Genomic DNA, 21,199 nt, shown 5'->3' on the forward strand with positions numbered 1-21,199 from the left:
TCTGATAAAGAATGATGATGAAATATTACATCCATAGATAATGTAGTCTAATTGGTTCATGCTCCACGCTAATTGGTGACAATGAATCTCGTTATCTTGAAACTTTCATGATCTAAACATGGAATATTGTTTGTCTGTTTCCATACAACTATGCATTAAGAGTAATGCAACAGTTACTTATGATTTTGAGCAGTTGTATCAATTGATAGTTGGATAATTGTAATGAAATGAATAGACACTCATCTGAAATGTAATGTGTGAATTGCCTTTTGAAATAGTAGTACTTTGATGTTAAGTTGTGTCATATTGAACAGGTGATTTTTGTTAAATGAACAAATGATCTTAGTTTTATGTGTGTTGTATCCAAGCAATTGAAAAAAGTGTTAGAGTTTTGAAAAATGTGCATTTTGATCATTGGTTGTGAGTTTTGTGTCTAGAGTTTTGAAAAATTACGTCAAGGTTCTGAAATTAGTGCCAAAGTGATTGTAAAAACTGTAACATGGTAAAATCACTCAGCCCAGTGGGTGGTGTGATGGTTAGTACTGCACTCTATAATACATGGTAAAATACTCAGCCCAGTGGGTGGTGTGATGGGTTAGTACTGTACTCTATAATACATGGTAAAATCACTCAGCCCAGTGGTAGTGGGATGGTTAGTACTGGTAATTTATAATACATGTTATAATCACTCAGCCCAGTGGGTGGTGTGATGGTTAGTACTGTACTCAATAATAATGTTATGACACTCAGCCCAGTGGGTGGTGTGATGGTGCACTGTACCTTATAATACATGTTATGACTAATTAGCCCAGTGGGTGGTGTGATGGTTAGTACTGTACTCTATAATACATGTTATAATCACTCAGCCCAGTGGGTGGTGTGGGATGGTTAGTACTGTACACTATAATACTCAGATCACACGTTTCAGTGGGTGGTGTGATGGTTAGTACTGTACTCTTATAATACATGTTATGATCACTCAGCCCAGTGGGTGGTGTGGATGGTTAGTACTGTACTCTATAATACATGGTAAAATCACTCAGCCCAGTGGTGGTGTGATGGTTAGTACTGTATTATAATATACATGGTATAATCACTCAGTCCAGTGGGTGGTGGGATAATCAGTACTGTATCAATAATAATGCTATGACCACCAGCCCATGGTGGATGGTAGTACTGCAATTCTATAATACATGGTATAATCACTCAGCCTGCATGGGTGGGTGATGGTTAGTATGTACCATAATACATGTTATGACCACTCAGCCCAGTGGGTGGTGGGATGGCTAGTACTGTACTCTATAATACATGCACCTGCTTGCTGCAGTAAGAATTGATGGAATTTCCTCCTGTTTACTATATAAGAGAAACACACCCCATTACTCAGCTGCAGGTGCTTCATATCCAGGCTGTTTTCCCCAGCAAATGTGATCTCTCTCACCATAGTGTAGGCTAGTACAACCATCCATTCAACTGTGTGTGTGTGTGTATGGTGTGTGTAAGGTGTGGTGGGTGGGGGTGTGTGTGTGTATGTGTGTGTTTACATGCGTGTGCTGTGTGGATAGATGTCACATCGGCACCATGCATCAGCCCGTTCTCACCGCCACACTGAGAGCAGTGGGATCACTCTTACCACAGGAAACATATTTCAAACAAAGCCACACCTTGCCATTATACCTCCGCCCCCTACGACATCCAGGAACAAAATATAGTTACATGGTTTATGTGCACAAATATGGAGGTTTAAGTAGGGATAGAGGAACATGGAGGCTTACCATGAGATGTAGGGGAGGCTTAATATATAAACATGGAGGTTTCAGAATTTATGTTGACGTATGGAGGGCCCCAAGTAGTTTATGATGATACACAAATATGGAGGCCTAAGTAGTTTTATGTTAATAAATAAGGAGGTTTAAGTAGTTTATGTTATCAAATATGGAGGCCTCCAAGTAGTTCTATGTTGATCAATATGGATGCTCCAAGTAAAGGATAAAGCACGTCATGGAGGTTTAAGTAGTTTATGTTGGTCAGCCATGGAGTGCTCTAAGTAGTTTATATTAATGTATGGAGGTTTCTGGCAGTTTGTGTTGTACGGAGTGCTCTATATGGAGGTCTAACATATATAGTTAATAACATGGAAATAGAGTTTTATGATGATGTTAATGTATGGAGAAGTTCTGGGCAGTTCATGTTAATGTGGGCGGAGTGTTTCTAAGTAGTTCTATGTTAATGGAAATATGGAGGCCTAAGTAGTTTGAGCAGTTAAGTGTCATATGTTGGTGTCAGCGGAGGCCCCAAGCAGTTTTATGATGATGTTAATGTAATGGAGACTCTAAGTAGTTCTATGTTACACAACACGGAGGCCTTAAGTAGTTTATGTTGGTCGCCGCGGAGGCACTAGTAGTTTATGTTAATAAAGGTAAGGAGAGGCTTTAAGTAAGCCTCTATGTGCATCAAAACATGGATGCCTCCAAGCAGTTCCCATGTTGACGTTATGGGTATGGAGGTTTCAAGAGTTTATGTGATGTATAACACTTCCAAGTAGTTATAGCTGCCACCGGTGTCAGCGTGGAGGCCCCCAAACAGTTTATGATGATGTTATCAGCCATAGAGTGTTTAATAGTTCATGTTACTGGAAATATGGAGGCTCTCAGTTATATTATAATAATAGAGGGCTCTAAGCAGTTTATGTTGATGTCATGAAGGCCTAAGTAGTTATATGATGATGTTAATGCCATGGATACCCAAGTAGTTATTCGATGATGTTAATAATATGGAGGGTTTAATAATTTATGATGAATAATGTATGGAGACTCCCAAGCAGTTCTATGATGATGTCACGGAGGCCCCAAGTAGTTCAATGATTATGTTACGTCATGGAGGCTCTAAGTAGTTATAGCGATGAAGGAATAAGGGGAGTGGGCTCTAAGTAGTTCTATGATTATGTTAACAACATGGGAGGCCTAAGCAGTTATATGATGACAAACATGGAGGCTTCTACAGTGCATGACATTAACGATTTAACATTAACATATCATAGAACTACTTAGAGCATGACATTAACATCAACATAGAACTACTTAGAGCCTCCATGATATTTAACATAGAAACTACTTAGAGCTCCAAGACATTAACATAGAACTAAATAGAGCCTCCATGGAATTAACATAGAATCATTTAGAGCCTCCATGACATTAACATAGAACTACGTAGAGCTGACATTAACATCATCATAGAACTACTTAGAGCCTCTATGATATTAACACAGAACTACTAGAGCCTCCATGACATTAACATAGAACTACTTAGAGCCATGACATTAACATCATCATAGAACTACTTAGAGCTCCATGACATTAAAGAACTACTTAGAGCACCATCACATCAACATAGAACTACTTAGAGCCTCCATGACATTAACATAGAACTACATAGAGCACCATAACATCAACATAGAACTACTTAGAGCCTCCATGACATTAACATAGAAACCATTTAGAGTCTCCATGACATTAACATCAACATAGAACTACTTAGAGCCTCCATGACATTAACATAGAACTACTTAGAGCCTCCATGACATTAACATACAGAACTACTTAGAGCCTCCATGACATTAACATAGAACTACTTAGAAGCTCATGACATTAACATCATCATAGAACTAGCTTTAGAGCCTCCATGACATTAACATCAACATATAACTATTAGAGCCCATGACATTAAATTGAACTACTAGGAGCTCATGACATTAACATCAACATATAACTACTTAGAGCCTTCCATGACATTAACATAGAACTACTTAGAGCCTCCATGACATTAACATAGAACTACTTAGATCCTCCATGACATTAACATCACTACAGAACTATTTTAGAGCCTCCATGACATTAACATAGAACTTCTTAGAGCCTCCATGACATTAACATAGAACTACTTAGAGCTCCATGACATTAACATCATCATAGAACTACTTAGAGCCTCATGACATCATCATAGAACTACTTAGAGCCTCCATGACATCAACATAGAACCATTACTTCTAGGAGCCTCCATGACATTAACATAGAACTACTTCTAGAACCTTCATGACATTAACATAGAACTACTTTAGAGCCTCCATGACATTAACATAGAACTACTTAGAGCCTCCATGACATTAACATAGAACTACTTAGAGCTCCATGACATTAACATAGAACTACTAGAGCTCTATATGACATTAACATAGAACTACTTAGAACCTTCAAGTGACATTAACATCATCATAGAACCACTTAGAGCCTCCATAACATTAACATAGAACTACTTCTAGGAACTCCAATGACATTAACATCAACGAGAACTACTTAGAATGCAAGTGACATTAACATCAACATATAACTACTTAGAGCCTCCATGACATCATCATGGAATCACTTAGAGCCTCCATGACATCAACATAGAACTACTTTAGAGCCTCCATGACATCAACATAGAACTACTTAGAGCCTCCATGACATTAACATAGAACTACTTAGAACCTTCATGACATTAACATCATCATAGAACTACTTAGAGCCTCCATAACATTAACATAGAACTACTTTGTAGAACCTGCCACGTATATTAACATCAACGTGGAACTACTTAGAGCCTCCATGGGGATTTGAACCAGCAACGGTTGGTTACTGTCCTAACGCTTTCTTAACTGCCTAGGCTAACTCAAGGCGACTGCAGGTAAGAGTAAGATGAACTTTTAACTGGAAAGGCTTGTTAAAACCCTTACACAGACACACACCCACGCACGCACGCACGCACTCACGCACAAACACAGCACGCAACACATACACACACACACACACACACACACACACACACACACACACACACACACACACCAATGCCATAGCATTCAATTGCCGCATGCTCCAGAGACAAGCACAGCGGCTTCTAATCAACTGACTTCCAAACAGTGACTGCCGCCACGTAATAATGGGGCAGACCTTTAACAGAGTATTCCCTGTGAGGCGCATGAGAACTAATACACTAATGAAACACTGTGGGACCAAAGGGAAAATGAAGGACAGAACTGGAGCCGGTGCATTTAACATCTCTAGTATGTTTTTCTCTTTGTCCTCCCTCCCTCCCTCCCTCCTTTCTCTCTCCAGATCCGGATGCCAGGCCTAACGCCATCCAGAGCGGAGCGGGGACTACGCGCTCCACATCACAAAGAGACTCCTCCAGTTCTATGAGGATTACTTCAAAGTCAAATACTCTCCCTGCCCAAATTAGGTGAGACACACGTGGGACCCCGGGGCAACTTCCCAACTGTTCTGTTCTGTACTGCGTGGTCGGAATAATGCTTGTCTGCCAAGGCACACACACACGCACAGCAAGGCTTGTTAGTTCGATAGTGAGAGGATTTCCTGATTTTCTGAGCAGGGGAATCCTCTAGATGTGGAAGGCTATTCTATAGTGTTGCTATGGCTACGTTTACCCTGTGCAGAATGGTATGCAAAGACAGTTTATTCTATGGCTTCGTTACACTGTGCAGAATGGTAGCCCTTACTAAAGACAGTTTAGTCTATGGCATACATTACTGTGCAGAATGGTAGCCCCATTTAAAGACAGTTTATTCTATGGCTACAAGTTACCTGTGCAGAATGGTAGCCAATTTAAAGACAGTTTATTCTATGGCTGCGTTACTCCTGTGCAGAATGGTTGCCCATTTGAAAGACAGTTTATTCTGGCTCACGTTATCCCTGTTGCAGAATGGTAGCCCCATTTAAAGACAGTTTATTCTATGGCATCGTTACCCTGTGCAGAATGGTAGCCAATTTAAAGACAGTTTATTCTATGGCATCGTTACCCTGTGCAGAATGGTAGCCCATTTAAAAGACAGTTTATTCTATGGCTACATTACCCTGTGCCAGAATGGTACCCATTTAAAGACAGTTTATTCTATGGCTCTGCAAGATTCCCTGTGCAGAATGGTAGCCCTTTTAAAGAACAGTTTAATCTATAAGGGCATGCATTACTGTGCAGAATGGTAGCCCATTTAAAGACAGTTTATTCTGTAGGATTTCAAAGTTAACCCTGTGCCAGAATGGTAGCCCATTCAAAGACAGTTTAATCTATGGCTGCAAGTTACCCTGTGCAGAATGAAGTAGCCCATTTAAAGATAGTTTATTCTATGTGGCTGCGTTATCCCTGTGCAGAATTAGCCCATTCGAAGACAGTATATTCTATGTATTGCAAGCATTCCCTGTGCAGAATGGTAGCCCTTTAAAGACAGTTTAGTCTATGGCTGCGTTACCCTGTGCCAGCAAGATAGCCCCATTTAAAGACAGTTTATTCTATGGCTGCGTTACCCTGTGCAGAATGGGTAGCCCATTTAAAGACAGTTTATTCTATGGCTAAGCATTCTGTGCAGAATGGTGATGGCCCATTTTAAAGACAGTTTAGTCTATGGCTCGTTACACTGTGCAGAATGGTAGCCCATTTAAAGACAGTTTGTTCTATGGCTGCTGTTACCCTGTGCAGAATGGTAGTCCATTTAAAGACAGTTTATTCTATGGCTCAGCGTTTACACCTGTGCAGAATGGTAGCCCATTTTAAAGACAGTTTAGTCTATGGCATACATTACCCTGTGCAGAATGGTAGCCCATTTAAAGCCAGTTTTATTCTATGGCTTACATCCTGTGGAATGGTAGTCCATTTAAAGACAGTTTATTCTATGGCTATGCGTTACCCTGTGCAGAATGGTGCAGCCCATTTTGAAGACAGTTTGTAGTTCATATTGGCAAGCATTACCCTGTGCAGAATGGTAGTCCATTTAAAGACAGTTTAGTCATGGCTACAAGCATTACCCTGTGCAGAATGGTAGCCCATTTAAAGACAGTTTATTCTATGGCATGCGTTACCCAGAGCAGAATGGTAGTCCCATTTTAAAGACAGTTTATTCTAGTTAACAACCTCTGCAGAATGGTATTTACGAAGACAGTTTAGTCTTTTCCACTCTGCTGATTGCCAGAATTCATAGTGTAATGTTCATTCTAGGGCTGTTAGATTGTTGTGTTTAATCGGTATTGGGATTTCTCTGTAGCTGATAGTGTGTATGGCGATTTGTGCGTGTGTAGGTCCATTTGTGTGTATGTGTGTGTGCGTCTCTCTCTCTGTGTGTGTGTGTGTGTGTGTGTGTGTGTGTGTGTGTGTGTGTGTGTGTGCAGAAATACCAGAGTGCAGCCTGACATCAGTCTACTCTGTCTGTGTCTCGCTCCATTGGGTTTCGTCAGTTTGGCGTATTCATTTAAATAGTCCCATCAATCTTCCCCAACAACTCCCCTCTCTCCCTCCCTGACACTCTCTCTCTCTCTCTCTCTCTCTCTCTCTCCCACTCTCTTCCCTCGTCCCTCTCTCTCTCTTTCTCTCCATCCTTTCACCCCTCCCTCTCTCCCTCTCCCTCTCTCCCTCGTTCCTGTCTCCCTTTCCTTTCCCTGTCACCACCTCCCGCCAGCTCTCCTCCCCACTTGTGTGTGCTCTTAAATGCCCCTCCTCCCTCCCACTCCCTCCCTCCCTCCCGACAGGCGCTAGGCTCCATCTGCTAGCTGTGGCAGCATGGGCGTCATGTTGGATGGCAAGGCAAAGGCTCCACCCGGGCTCACTGGAGAACTAACCCAACTGCTTCAGGGTCTCAGAATGTAGTGTGTACTTTGCACACACAGGCATCAGTCTCTGTCTGTCTAAAGCGTATATTAGGAGACAGTGAGCTCCTGGTGGTTCCTTTGTTGTTGTTGCTGTTGTTGCTGTTGTTGTTGTTGCGTACGGTTATGGAAAGGAGCATGGGTAAAGTACTTGTCATGGTGTCATAGCTGCATTTTAGGAAGCAATCTTTTTGTCTCTCTGTGGCTGTAGTGAGATGAGCTCTATAAATAATATGGTTGTTTGTCATATGCTCATCTCACGGGGGGCAATTAGAATTCATATGTTTTCCTTTTGTTTGCCTTTTCTCCCTACTAATACAGTGTCATGTAGGAAATGTAATAGTGCTTTGATAAATATGGTTTCATGTAGTCACCTTCAGAGGTGTTTGAAGAGTTTGACTTGTACTGTATAGACTTGTAGGAGCTCGGGGAAAAGGGAGGAGGTTTAATCCGTCTGTCTGTCTGTCTGTCTGTCTGTCTGTCCTGTCTGTCTTCCTGTCCTGTCGTCTATCCGTCCGTCCGTTCCGTCCGTCCGTCCGTCCGTCTGTCTATCTGTCTATCTATCTATCTATCTATCTAATCCCTAGTGACCTCACCTATTGTTCTTCTACAAACAACCTAGCCTATTAGATAATCTGGAGGTGTGAGCTAGTGGGAGGCGTGGCGCCTGACCTTTGGCGACCCATGGGAGAAACCGTCATGCCAGTTCATATGTTACGTTGTAGTCTGTTAATAAAACTAAGGCTTGCACTGACAGTTTATTTGGTACACCACTCTGTTCACTTGAACATTGATCGCGCCTACAGACAGTGAGTCACACATGGCCGTGGCTGCTATATAAAGCGGGCAGACAGGCATCGAGGCATTCAGTTACTGTTTGATTAGATGTTAGAATGAGCAAAACGAGTGACCTAAGAGACGGTATGATCGTCGAGTGCCAGGCCGCACAGATCAAAGTTTCTCAGAACGGCCGTTCTCCTCGGGCTTTGAGATACAGTGTCCAACAAAAACCATCCAGTCAGCGGCAGTACTGTGGGGTGAAAACAGCCTCGTTGATGAGAGAGGTCAAGAGGAGGATGGCAAGAATGGTGTTGAAAGCTAACAGGCGGAGCCCACAAACATATATAACGGCGCAGTACAACAGTGGTGTGCAGAACGGCATCTCGAGCGCACAACTCGTCGTATGTCACAAGATGGAAGCTACGCAGCAGGCCACCACACTGGGTTCCACTCCTATCAGCCAAAAACAAGAAGAAGCAGCTGTTGTGGGGAATGTTTTCCTGGCACTACGTTAGGTCCCTTGATACCAGTTGAGCAACGATTGAACGCCCACGGTGTATCTGAACATTGTTGCTGACCAACCCAATAGAGCATCTTTGGGATGAGATGGAACAAGGGCTGTTGTGCAGCATGAATGTACCGCCACCCAATCTGCAGTAACTGCTTGATGCCATCACGTCAGCATGGACCAACATCCCAAATGGGAACGTTTCCCGACACAGCAGCAGAATCCATGCCCCGAAGAATTCACGTGTCAGAGAGAGGTGTGTCCACGTGAGGGACTTGCAATAGAGAAGAGTGGGGACAGGCTCTCTCCCGAAGGAAGGGGGGGGTAATGCAGCTTACCTTAACCCAACACTAGCTCACCTCTGGTAATGGGTGTTGGCTTGGCAGTCGCTGGACCGGGGTTCGAGTCCTGGTCGGGGATACACCTCCCCCGAATTCGCTTAACTATGGCTTAGGTCTCGTTGGGTAGGAGGAGAAAATGTCATGGCATTAAAAGGTCTCCTCTGTGTCTCTCTCTGGTAATTCCAGGATTGCAACCCTTATTCCCCATCTAGTGACTATGTAGGGGAGAGAGCCATTTCGAGAGACAACTCTGCTCAAAAGTAGTGCACTACATAGGATCAGAGCGCCCTGTCAGATCTGGCTCATCACGTCATGGGTCACGTTGTGAAGCGAGGCCTCGGTGAAGACATGTCCTAGATATAACGTTGTTGTGGGTTATATAAAGGCTCCCATGGGTGCTGTAGAGACAGCAGTTGGAGGCCCCCCAGGACCTAACAGCTAGGGCCATGCAGCATTGATTCATACCTGCCGTGACTGGGACAGCTCTGTTGAATGCGACCGTGTAGGATTCAATCACATGAAAGACGGCCTGCCTGCTTAGCACACAGCACCGTATGCACGCTACCACACGATGGCTACAGCATCTTGGGAAACTTGAGAGGGAGTACGAGGATGGTTTCGGTTTTTATTTCCAACTGATTTGGATTTTAGACTGTTCACATAGACCAATCTATCTGTTTTGTTGCCTTTTGAACAATAAACAATAATATTTGAAGGTCATTTTTTTCTCCGGACGCTCCTACTGAAGCAGGCCTCGACGTGCAGTGGATTTTCCTTTATAAACCATAAGAGAAAGAACTTTTAAAGTGGATTTCCTTTATAAACCATAAGATAAATACTTTTAAAAAGTGGATTTCCTTCATAAACTATAAAAGATAAATACTTTTAAAGTGGATTTCCTTTATAAACCATAAGATAAAGACTTTAAAATGGATTTCCTTTTATAAACCATAAGAGAAAGACATTTAAAGTGGATTTCCTTTATGAACCATAAGAGAAAGACTTAATAGAGGGACAACGAACAATGAACTAATAATGACAGATAGTTCAATTGAAAATGAACATTGTGTCAGTGTGAACTAAACCACAGATAGTTCCACTGAAAAGGGCATTGTGTCGTAGAGAACTAATAATGACAAATAGTTCCAATAGAAATGACATTGAGTCAGTGTGGACTATTAGCAATTGCATTTGTTCAACTCAGCATCAATACTTTACAAAGGAAGATAGTTCCTACCATTCTGGGAAGGAAGATAGTTTCTACATTCTAAAGGAAGATAGTTCCTATAACTAAAGGAAAAGATAGTTCCTACCATTCTAAAGGAAGATATTTCCCACAATTCTGAAGGAAGATAGTTCCACAATGGTAAAGGAAGATAGTTTCAATTGGTAAATGAAGATAGTTCCACAATGGTAAAGGAAGATAGTTCCTACAATGGTAAAGGAAGATATTTCCTACAATGAGTAAGCAAAGGATAAAGTTCCTTAAGCAATGGTAAAGAAGATATTTCCTACAATGGTAAAGGAAGATAGTTCCCATAAATGCTAAGTACGATAGTTTCTATAATGCTAAAGGAAAATATTTCTAAATGCTAAAGGAAGATAGTTCCTACAATGGTAAAGCGAAGATAGTTCCTACAATTCTGAATGAAGATAGTTCATACAATGGTAAATGGAAGATAGTTCCTACAATTCTAACTGAAGATAGTTCATACAATGGTAAATGAAAGATAGTTCCTACAATGCTAAAGGAAGATAGTTCCTACAATGGTAAAAGGAAGATAGTTCCTACAATTCTAAAGGAAGATAGTTCCTACAATGTTAAAGGGAAGATAGTTCCTACAATGGTAAAGGAAGATAGGTCCTACCATTGCTGGGAAGATAGTTCCTGATAATGCTAAAGGAAGATAGTTTCCTACATGGTAAAGGAAGATAGTTCCTAAGCAATGCTAAGTACGATAGTTTCTGTAATGCAAAGGGAAGATATTTCCTACAATGCTAAAGGAAGATAGTTCCTACAATTCTAAAAGGAAGATAGTTCCTATCCATGGTAAAGGAAGATAGTTCCTACAGTGCTCTTCCAAAATAGTTTTCCCCTCTCCAGTTTCTTTTCTTACCTTTCTCAACCTCTTGTCATTCAGTTTTTCCTTTGTGAATTCAATTCATTTATTTTCTTTGTCATTTACCGCTCTCTTGGCATCACATCACATTGGCATGTGGGCACCAGCGAGAGAGGGGAGAGAGAAGAGAGAGAGAGAGAATGAGAGATATACTTTAGAAAACTATTTTAAGAATTGCAATATTTGCTGTTAAGAATTCAAAATAGCTTTTTGTTGATGTTATTTTGTGTCTCAAGCATTTGTTTATTGTTTATTTCACTTGCTTTGGTAATGTAAACACATGTTTCCCATGCCAATAAAGCCCTTTGAATTAAATTGAGAGAGCGAGAGGAGAGAGGGGAGAGGGAGCCATGTGAGTGGGTTTGTTCTTGCATAACGAGTCGTCGATCTTGCGTTTTGAGAAACGACTGCCAAAAGTAGGATCTGTCTTGCTGTCCATCACAGCGGAGCCATTGTTCAGCCCCTCCAATCCTTAAGTAAGCTCCAATTAGAGCAAGTTAATCACCACTGCCATCTCCTCCAGAGTGACAGAGCAGAGCTGAGTCTGTGTCCCAAATGGCGCCTATTATTCCCTTCGTACCCTGGGCTCTGGTCAAAAGTAGTGCACTATGTAGGAATAGGGTGGCATTTTGTAAATGCAACCACTTAACCACCAGAAACTGCAACTAAGGCTAACTACTGGCCCTTTCACTGTCAGAGGAACGGAGAATGAGAAATGAAAGGCGGGAGGGAGGAAGAGAGATAAAGAAGAGAGGGGGAGTCTCAAAGGAGTTTTCTACTGTAAATTCTCCCCTGCTGTGGAGCCAGTCTGTTAGGTGGAGTATCTTTATCATTTCCTCTGGGTCTCTCTCTCTCTCTCTCTCTCTCTCTCTCTCTCTCTCTCTCTCTCTCTTCTCTCTCTCTCTCTTTTCACACTCTCTCTCTCTCTCTCTCTCTCTCTTTCACTCTCTCTCTCTCTCTCACTCTCTCTCTCTCTCTCTCTCTCTCTCTCTCTGTCTTTTGTTCACTCTAAAGTGCTACCTACCAGTAGTACCATTTAGAGTGTGTGTGGCTTAAGGGGCATGTTACTGTATAATGAAATCAATGATGTGTTGTGGATTAGAGAAAGGCTTGAGAATCAACTCATCTCTTTATAACTATCTCCCTCTCTCATTCTCCCTAATGTTCAGAGGCAGAACCTTTTCACCAGTGGAGTAGTGGAGTAGTGGTTAAAAACTGCTAGATCACCGTGAGTAAAGTAGCACTTCCTATACTTTCGGCGCATTTTATCCGCAAAGGTGGGTAAATGCTCACGCAAAATAAAAAAGGTCGGGTAAAGCGTTTTATGTGCATTAACTCCCACTACACACACTGTTCACCAGCATCTGTATAATGTACTTTGTCTTGGATTCAAAGCATGTATTGGTGTAGACCCCTTCTCTGCAATGACAATGTACATAATTCACCGATATGTTTTGAGCAAGATGACAAGGAAGAGCTTTGTCACCAGAAAGTAACTTCATCATAAAGCTGACAAGCTTAACAAAGTCTCTCACCAATGGCGATGGAGGATGGCGGCAAACTGCTCCCCGACCAATTGTGGGGACTCCCGAAAGTGGCGCAGCGGTCTAAGGCACTGCATTGCAGTGCTACAGGCGTCACTGCAACCCGGGTTCGATCCCCGGGCTGTGTCGCAGCCGGCCGCGACCGGGAGACCCATGAGGTGACGCAATTGCTAGCGTCATCCGGGTTAGGGAGGGTTTGGCCGTCAGGGGATGTCCTTGTCCGCCACGCGCTCTAGAGACTCCTTGTGGCAGGCGGGCGCATTCATCACTGACACGGTCGCCAGTTGTACAGTGTTTCCTCCGACACATTGTTGCGGCTGGCTTCCCGGGGTTAAGCGAGCAGTGAGAATCCGAAGCAGTGCGGCTTGGCAGGGTCGTGTTTCGGAGGATGCATTAATCTAGACTTCGCTCTCCCGAGTCCGTAGGGGAGCTGCAGCAATGGGACAAAGACTGTAACTACCAATTTGATATCATCAAAATTGGGGCGAAAAAAGGGGGTAGAAAGTACAATTAATAAAATAAAATATGTTTCTACCACAGCTTCTACCCCCAAGCCATTACAGCTTCTACCCCCAAGGCATTACAGCTTCTACCCCCAAGGCATTACAGCTTCTACCCCAAGGCATTACAGCCTACCCCCAAGCCATTACAGCTTCTACCCCCAAGAGCATTACAGCTTCTACCCCAAAAGGCATTACAGCTTCTACCCCCAAGCCATTACAGCTTCTAACCCCCAAGCCATTACAGCTTCTACCCCCAAGGCATTACAGCTTCTACCCCCAAGCCAATGAGCTTCACCCCCAAGCCATTACAGCCTACCCTCCAAGGCATTACAGCTTCTACCCTAAGTGCATTACAGCTTCTACCCCTACAACATTACAGCTTCTACCCCCAAGCCATTACAGCTTCTAACCCCAAGCCATTACAGCTTCACCCCCAAGCCATTACACAGCTTCTACCCCAAAGCCATTACAGCTTCTACCCCCAAGCCATTGGCAGCTTCTACCCCCAAGCCATTACAGCTTCGCCCCCAAGCCATTACAGCTTCACCCCCAAGGCATTAGCAGCTACTTAGTCATTACAGCTTCTACCCGCCGGCATTACAGCTTCACCCTAAAAGGCATTACAGCTTCACACCCCCCAAGCCACATTACAGCTTCCCACCCCAAGCCATTACAGCTTCTCTACCCCCAACATTACAGCTTCTACCCCCAAGGCATTGCACAGCTTCTACCCCAAGCCATTACAGCTTCTACCCCCAAGCCATTACAGCTTCTACACCCAAGCCATTACAGCCTTCTACCCCCAAGCCATTACAGCTTCTACTCCCCAAAGCATTACAGCTTCTACCCCCAAGGCATTACGAAGCTTCTACCCCCCAAGGCATTACAGCTCACCCCCAAGGCATTACAGCTTCACCCCAAGGCATTACAGCTTCTACCCCCAAGCCACCAAGACTGCTGAACAGTTAATCAAATGGCTACCTGGACTATTTGCATTGACCCTGCACACACTGCTGCTACTCGCATGTTTATTATCTACGACGTCCACTTTACCACACCTACATGTACATATTACCTCAATTACCTCGACTAACCTGTACCCGAGACATTGACTCGTACCGGTACTTCGTATATAGCCTCGTTATTGTTATTTCATTGTGTTACGTTTTTATTTTCTTTCCTCTGCATTGTTGGTTAAGGGCTTGAAGCATTTCACGGTAAGGTCTGCAACCGTTCATTCGGCGCATGTGGCAAGTAACATTTGATTTGAGTCAGATAAGTGACTCTGTATCCTTCAACGGAAAGGTTTACAGGAGTCAGACAGGTTTCATGTCATCGGAAACACTGAATCAGAGGGGTTTACCATATATTCACCATACAACAGGATTTGTCTTCCTGTATCGATCCACAGTTAGGGGGTTTAGAGAAGAGAGAGAGAGAGAGAGAGAGAGTAGAGAGGGAGAGGGCAGAGAGAGAGAGGCGAGAAGAAGAAGAGAGAGAGTGAGAAGAGGGTGAGAGAGAGGGAGAGAGAGAGAGAGAGAGCGAGCTTGAGGGAGAAGGAGAGATGATAGGAGAGAGAAAGAGAGAGGGAGACAGAGAGAGGGAGACAGACACAGACAGCGAGAGAGAGAGAGAGAGAGAGAGAGAGAGAAGAGAGAGAAGAGAAAGAGAGAGCGAGAGAGAGGGAGAGGGAGAGAGAAGAGAGAGAAGAAAGAGAGAGTGAGAGAGAGAGAGAGAAGAGAGGAGGGAAGAAAGAGAGAGAGAGAGAGAGAGAGAGAGAGAGAGAGAGAGAGAGAGAGAGAGGGAAGAAAGAGAGAGGGAGAGAGACACAGACAGCGAGAGAGAGAGAGAGAGAGAGAGAGAGAGAGAGAGAGAGAGAGAGAGAGAGAGAAGAGAGAGAAGAAAGAGAGAGCGAGAGAGAGAGAGAGAGAGAAAAGAGAGGGAAGAAAGAGAGAGCGAGAGAGAGAGAGAGAGAGAAGAGAGAGGGAAGAAAGAGAGAGCGAGAGAGAGAGAGAGAGAGAGAGAGAGAGAGAGAGAGAGAGAGAGAGAGAGAGAGAAGAAAGAGAGAGGGAGACAGACACAGACAGCGAGAGAGAGAGAGAGAGAGAGAGGAGAGAAGAAAGAGAGAGCGAGAGAGAGAGAGAGAGAGAGAGAGAGAGAAGAGAGAGGGAAGAAAGAGAGAGAGAAGAGAGAGAGAGAGAGAGAGAGAGAGAGGGAAGAAAGAGAGAGATTGATGACATTGAAGTGACTGTGACATAGGGGGCACAAGTATTTGCAGGGGGGGCTAGGCCCCGACCGAAATTTGAGAACTTTTCAAACTCCTGGAAACAGCTTTTTCCTTTAATCTAGAGCCATAATCATTATGCTTAATTCCATGTAAAAAAAATAGGTCTCTTTTTCTCATGCCTCTTGAGCTGTCTGTATCCTCCCTGACTGATGGTCCTTTATTAAAGAAGTTAAATATGCTTCTCTGCATCTCTGCTCAAATCTGGGTACAAGATTGAAAGGAAAATGAGTCGTATTCAGTACATTTAGTTAGTGTTGCTTTTTCTAAAGTCTCACTAACCTTGCCAGCAGGCATGCCCAGCTAAGATAGTTAGACAAGCTAGCTACTATAACTTGATTGATAGCGCGAAATGGCTCTTGGTAGCTAGATATGAGGTTGTGGGAGATAGGGAACCTATCTGGGCTAGCTAAAACCAACTTCATCAAAATTGCTAAGTGGCTAGTAGTATTACAGGGAAACAACAACAAAACGAAAAATGAAACAGGACAATTCTGAGGGGGCACGTGCTGGCATGTGCCCCTAGCCCCTATGGGCATGACGCCTCCGCCTGTACGTCTTACTAAGTATCCTCTCTGAAGGGATGGGGGTTGACGAGGTGGCAGGCCAGAGCATCCAAGACAGGATGACAGAAGAGGACAGAAGGAGGAGGAGAGAAAAGGAGGGAGGAGGAGAGGATGGAGTAAGGAGAATAGAGGAGGAAATCAATCCAATGGTATCATTCATCAGCTGTCATGGAGATATACTGTGGTAGGAGAGGAGAGGGAGGGAGTGGAGAGGAGAGGAGAGGAGAGGAGGAGAGGAGAGGAGAGGAGAGGAGGAGTGGAGAGGAGAGGAGAGGAGAGGAGAGGAGAGGAGAGGAGAGGGAGAGGAGAGAGAGGGAGAGGAGAGAGAGGGAGAGGAGAGGAGGGAGGAGGGAGAGGAGAGGGAGAGGAGAGAGAGGAGAGGAGAGGAGAGGAGAGGAGAGGAGGGAGAGGAGGAGAGGAGAGAGAGGAGAGGGAGAGGAGGAGGAGAGGAGGGGGAGAGGAGGAATGAGGTTTCTTATTGGACCCTCCTTGTTTCATTCCATTATCTTCAGTTTAGTGCTCCTGTAAAGAATGCAGCCCTCGTCTGCCAGGCCTGTGGGGGTCCATGCATGATAGTCTGTTAGAGTTTTTTTGAGGATGATTATATCCCTAAAATCAACCAATGGAATGGGATTTTTTTTTGCCATTAGATTGTTTGTCTATGGTTTGTCATATCAGTGTCTCCAAGTGACTATGTTGAAGAGGGTATTCATCTGTCTGTGATGACTCAGGTATATGTCAGAGCCAAGTGTGTCGATCAAAGAAAAGTGTTGAATGTCATCCAAAAAAAGGAAATGATGCCTCTATCCATTGCTTATGAAGTTTTAATATCGACCCACTACATTCAGAAATGATTGATTTAGTAGCATGTTTTCTTGTAAACCTCATACAACATTAATACAACATAATAAATGTTTTAGTACACAGTAGGACCGTGACGTTGCTGGGTTGTCCAACACTACAGTAAGACAGTAGCTCTGAGCTCAATGGAGTCTGTTAGTTATCTGGTCTGCCAAAGTGTTGTGGAGCTCAGATGGAGACTATAGAGTCAGTCTGTTAGTTATCTGGTCTGCCAGTGTTGTGGAGCCTCAATGGAGACCATAGAGTCAGTCTGTTAGTTATCTGTCTGCCAGTGTTGTGGAGCTCAATGGAGACTATGGAGTCAGTCTGTTAGTTATCTGTCTGCCAGTGTTGTGGAGCTCAATGGAGACCATAGAGTCGGTCTGTTAGTTATCTGTCTGCCAGTGTTGTGGAGCTCAATGGGAGACTATAGATTGCGGTCTGTGTTATCTGTCTGCCAGTGTTGTGGAGCTCAATGGAGACTATAGAAAGTCAGTCTGTTAGTTATCTGTCTGCCAGTGTTGTGGAGCTCAATGGAGACTATAGAGTCAGTCTGTTAGTTATCTGTCTGCCAGTGTTGTGGAGCTCAATGGAGTCTGTTATTTATCTGTCTGCCAGTGTTGTGGAGCTCAATGGAACTATAGAGTCAGTCTGTTAGTTATCTGTCTGCCAGTGTTGTGGAGCTCAATGGAGACTATAGAGTCAGTCTGTTAGTTATCTGTCTGCCAGTGTTGTGGAGCTCAATGGAGACTATAGAGTCAGTCTGTTAGTTATCTGTCTGCCAGTGTTGTGGAGCTCAATGGAGACTATAGGAGTCAGTCTGTTAGTTATCTGTCTGCCAGTGTTGTGGAGCTCAATGGAGACTATAGAGTCAGTCTGTTAGTTATCTGTCTGCCAGTGTTGTGGAGCTCAATGGAGACATATAGAGTCAGTCTGTTAGTTATCTGTCTGCCAGTGTTGTGGAGCTCAATGGAGACTATAGAGTCAGTCTGTTAGTTATCTGTCTGCCAGTGTTGTGTGGAGCTCAATGGAGACTATAGAGTCAGTCTGTTAGTTTATCTGTGTCTGCCAGTGTTGTGTGGAGCTCATGGAGACTATAGGAGTCAGTCTGTTAGTTATCTGTCTGCCAGTGTTGTGGAGCTCAATGGAGACTATAGAGTCGGTCTGTTAGTTATCTGTCTGCCAGTGTTGTGGAGCTCAATGGAGACTATAGAGTCAGTCTGTGTTATCTGTCTGCCAGTGTTGTGGAGCTCAATGGAGACTATAGAAGTCAGTCTGTTAGTTATCTGTCTGCCAGTGTTGTGGAGCTCAATGGAGACTATAGAGTCAGTCTGTTAGTTATCTGTCTGCCAGTGTTGTGGAGCTCAATGGAGACTATAGAGTCAGTCTGGTAGTTATCTGTCTGCCAGTGTTGTGGTGACACTACTGAGCTGGCAGACACACACACACACACAGAACCACATGCACGCTCGCTGGCCTGCGTTACACACACTCTCAGTGGTGGTCCCCCGTGCTGTGTCACGGTCTGTAGCTCCGTCAAGGTCACCCTCTCCACCAGCGCCAGTCTTGGCACCAGCACCAGCCCCAGCCCCCGCGCCGCACCCTTCATCAAAGTGGAAGTTATTCACCATAACCACCGCCCACGCTGGCGTGTGTGTCATCTCTCCGTGTTGGGGAGAGTATAAACACTATGGAGGACTCCCTGGATAAGACACTGGGTTGCATCCCAAAGGCACCCTAATCCCTATAGTGCACTACTTTTTGAGGACAAACGTAGTACACTGTGGAGGGAATAGGGTGCAATTTGGGACACACACTGTGAGGTGAACAGGTGTGGCTCTGTCTCAGCTGTGTTAGCTAAGAACGCTATTATTAAATTTCCTGTCACCTCCAGTTGTCTTTGGAGGACACTTTGCATGCGTCCCAAATGACACCCTATTCCCTATTTAGTGCACTGCTTTTGACCAGGGCACATAGGGATTTGGGATGCACTTTTCTCTCTACCACCAGGCCCCTGAGTGGCTTTGGTGCCTCGACCACTTTGGCCCAGCCCTCCGTTCTATTTGAGAGTTTATTCACTGTAGAATGGTCCTTAATAAAGCAAGGGTAACGGTAATCCTTTCTAGAATTCATTATATCCCGCCCTGCAAGGTTATACGAGCACTTTGGCCGAGCACCAGCGTGTTTGAAGCCAAACCATTATAGAACAGGTAGTCTCTCTACCAGAAGGAGAAAAAGTCAGTCCAATTCATCAGATGGCATCTTTCAATGTGGGCCTAGGTACCTCCCTCTCACCAGTCAAACCCCCAGCCCAGTCCCAGCAAAACCCCATCCTTCCAGTACACCAGATGAAATCTCCTCCCCTGCTGCTCTTACGGTAAGACTGCCATTAAGCAGAGTCAGGCCTTTAGGCCCCATACAGTTAAACACAGTCAAGTCCTGGTCAGGCCTTTAGCTTCCTCCTGTTAAACACAGTCAAGTGCTGTAGTCAGGCCTTTAGCTCCCTGCATTAAACACAATCCAAGTCCTGGTAGTCAGGCCTTTAGCTCCCTACAGTTAAACACAGTCAAGTCCTGATAGTCAGGCCTTTGGCTCAATCCTGTTAGTAGGCCTTTACTCCTACAGTAAACACAGTCAAGTCCTGGCAGTCAGCTTTAGCCCCTACAGGTCGATGTTTGAGTCAAGTTCTGATAGTCAGGCCCTTTGAGCTTCCTGTTAAACACAGTCAAGTCCTGGTAGTCGGCCTTTGGCTCTCTACAGTTAAACACAGTCAAGTCCTGATAGTCTGGGCCTTTACTGCCTACAGTTAAACACAGTCAAGTCTGGTAGTCTGGCCTTTAGGCCCCTACAGTCAACACAGTCAAGTCTGATAGTCAGGCCTTTGGCTTCCTACAGTTAAGCACAGTCCAAAGTCTGATAGTCAGGCCTAGCTGTCCCTACAGTTAAACACGGTCAGAGTCCTGATAGTCAGGCCTTTGGCTCCCTACAGTTAAACACAGTCAAGTACTGATAGTCAGGCCTTTGGCCCCATACAGTTAAACACAGTCAAGTCCCGGTGGTCAGGCCTTTACCTGCCTGACAGTTAAACACAGTCAGAGTCCTGGTAGTCTGAAGCCTTTAGCCCCCTACAGGCCAACACAGTCAAGTCCTGATAGTCAGGCCTTTAGCTTCCTACAGTTAAACACAGTCAAGTGCTGATAGTCAGGCCTTTAGCTCTCTACAGTTAAACACGAGTCAAGTCCTGATAGTCAGGCCTTTACCTGCCTACATTAAACACAGTCAAGTCCTGGTAGTCTGGCCTTTAGCTCCCTACATTTAAACACAGTCCAAGTCCTGACAGTCAGGCCTTTAGCCCCCTACAGGTCAACACGGTCTAAAGTCCTGATGGTCAGACCTTTAGCTTCCTACAGTTAAAAACACAGTCAGAGTCCCTGATAAGTCAGGCCTTTAGCTCTCTACAGTTAAACACAGTCCAAGGCCTGATAGTCAGGCCTTTAGCCCCTACAGTTTAAACACAGTCAAGTCCTGATAGTCAGGCCTTTAGCTCCCTACAGTTAAACACAGTCAAGTCCTGACAGTCAGGCCTTTAGCCCCCTACAGGTCAACACAGTCAAGTCCTGATATTCAGGCCTTTAGCCCCCTACAGGTGGCATCACAGTCGATCCTGGTAGTCTGGCCTTTGGCTCCGAAGTTAAACACAGTCAAGTCCTGATAGTCAGGCCTTTAGCCCCATACAGTTAAACACAGTCAAGTCCTGGTAGTCTGGCCTTTAGCTCCCTACCGATTAAACACAGTCCAAGTCCTGATAGTCGGGAGCCTTTAGCTCCCGACAGTTAAGACACCCAGTCCAAGTCTGGTAGTCGGGCCTTTGGCTCCCTACAGTTAAACACAGTCAAAGTCCCTGGTAGTCAGGCCTTTAGCTCCCTACAGTTAAACACAGTCAAGTCCTGGTAGAGCTTTGGCAGAGAGAGCAACCCTGAAAGGCCCATCAGCAGAGCCCAGCCTACCCGGAGGAAAAAAAAAAA

At 44.4% G+C, this 21,199-nt stretch overlaps 1 protein-coding gene across 1 annotated transcript in view; it reads left to right on the top strand.

The window, feature by feature from the left end:
- Positions 1-18,824, top strand: part of LOC123488374 (thyrotropin-releasing hormone-degrading ectoenzyme-like) — a gene marked incomplete at its 3' end in the record, with an annotated part of 56,910 nt that extends 38,086 nt beyond the window's left edge. The window contains exon 4 of the mRNA XM_045219294.1: positions 18,706-18,824. Coding sequence (XP_045075229.1) covers positions 18,706-18,824 — 119 coding nt within the window. The remainder of the gene's footprint in view (positions 1-18,705) is intronic.
- Between the last annotated feature and the right edge of the window lie 2,375 nt (positions 18,825-21,199).

This window comes from Coregonus clupeaformis, unplaced genomic scaffold (assembly GCF_020615455.1).
Source record: "Coregonus clupeaformis isolate EN_2021a unplaced genomic scaffold, ASM2061545v1 scaf2236, whole genome shotgun sequence".
Classification (NCBI taxonomy): Eukaryota; Metazoa; Chordata; class Actinopteri; order Salmoniformes; family Salmonidae; genus Coregonus; species Coregonus clupeaformis.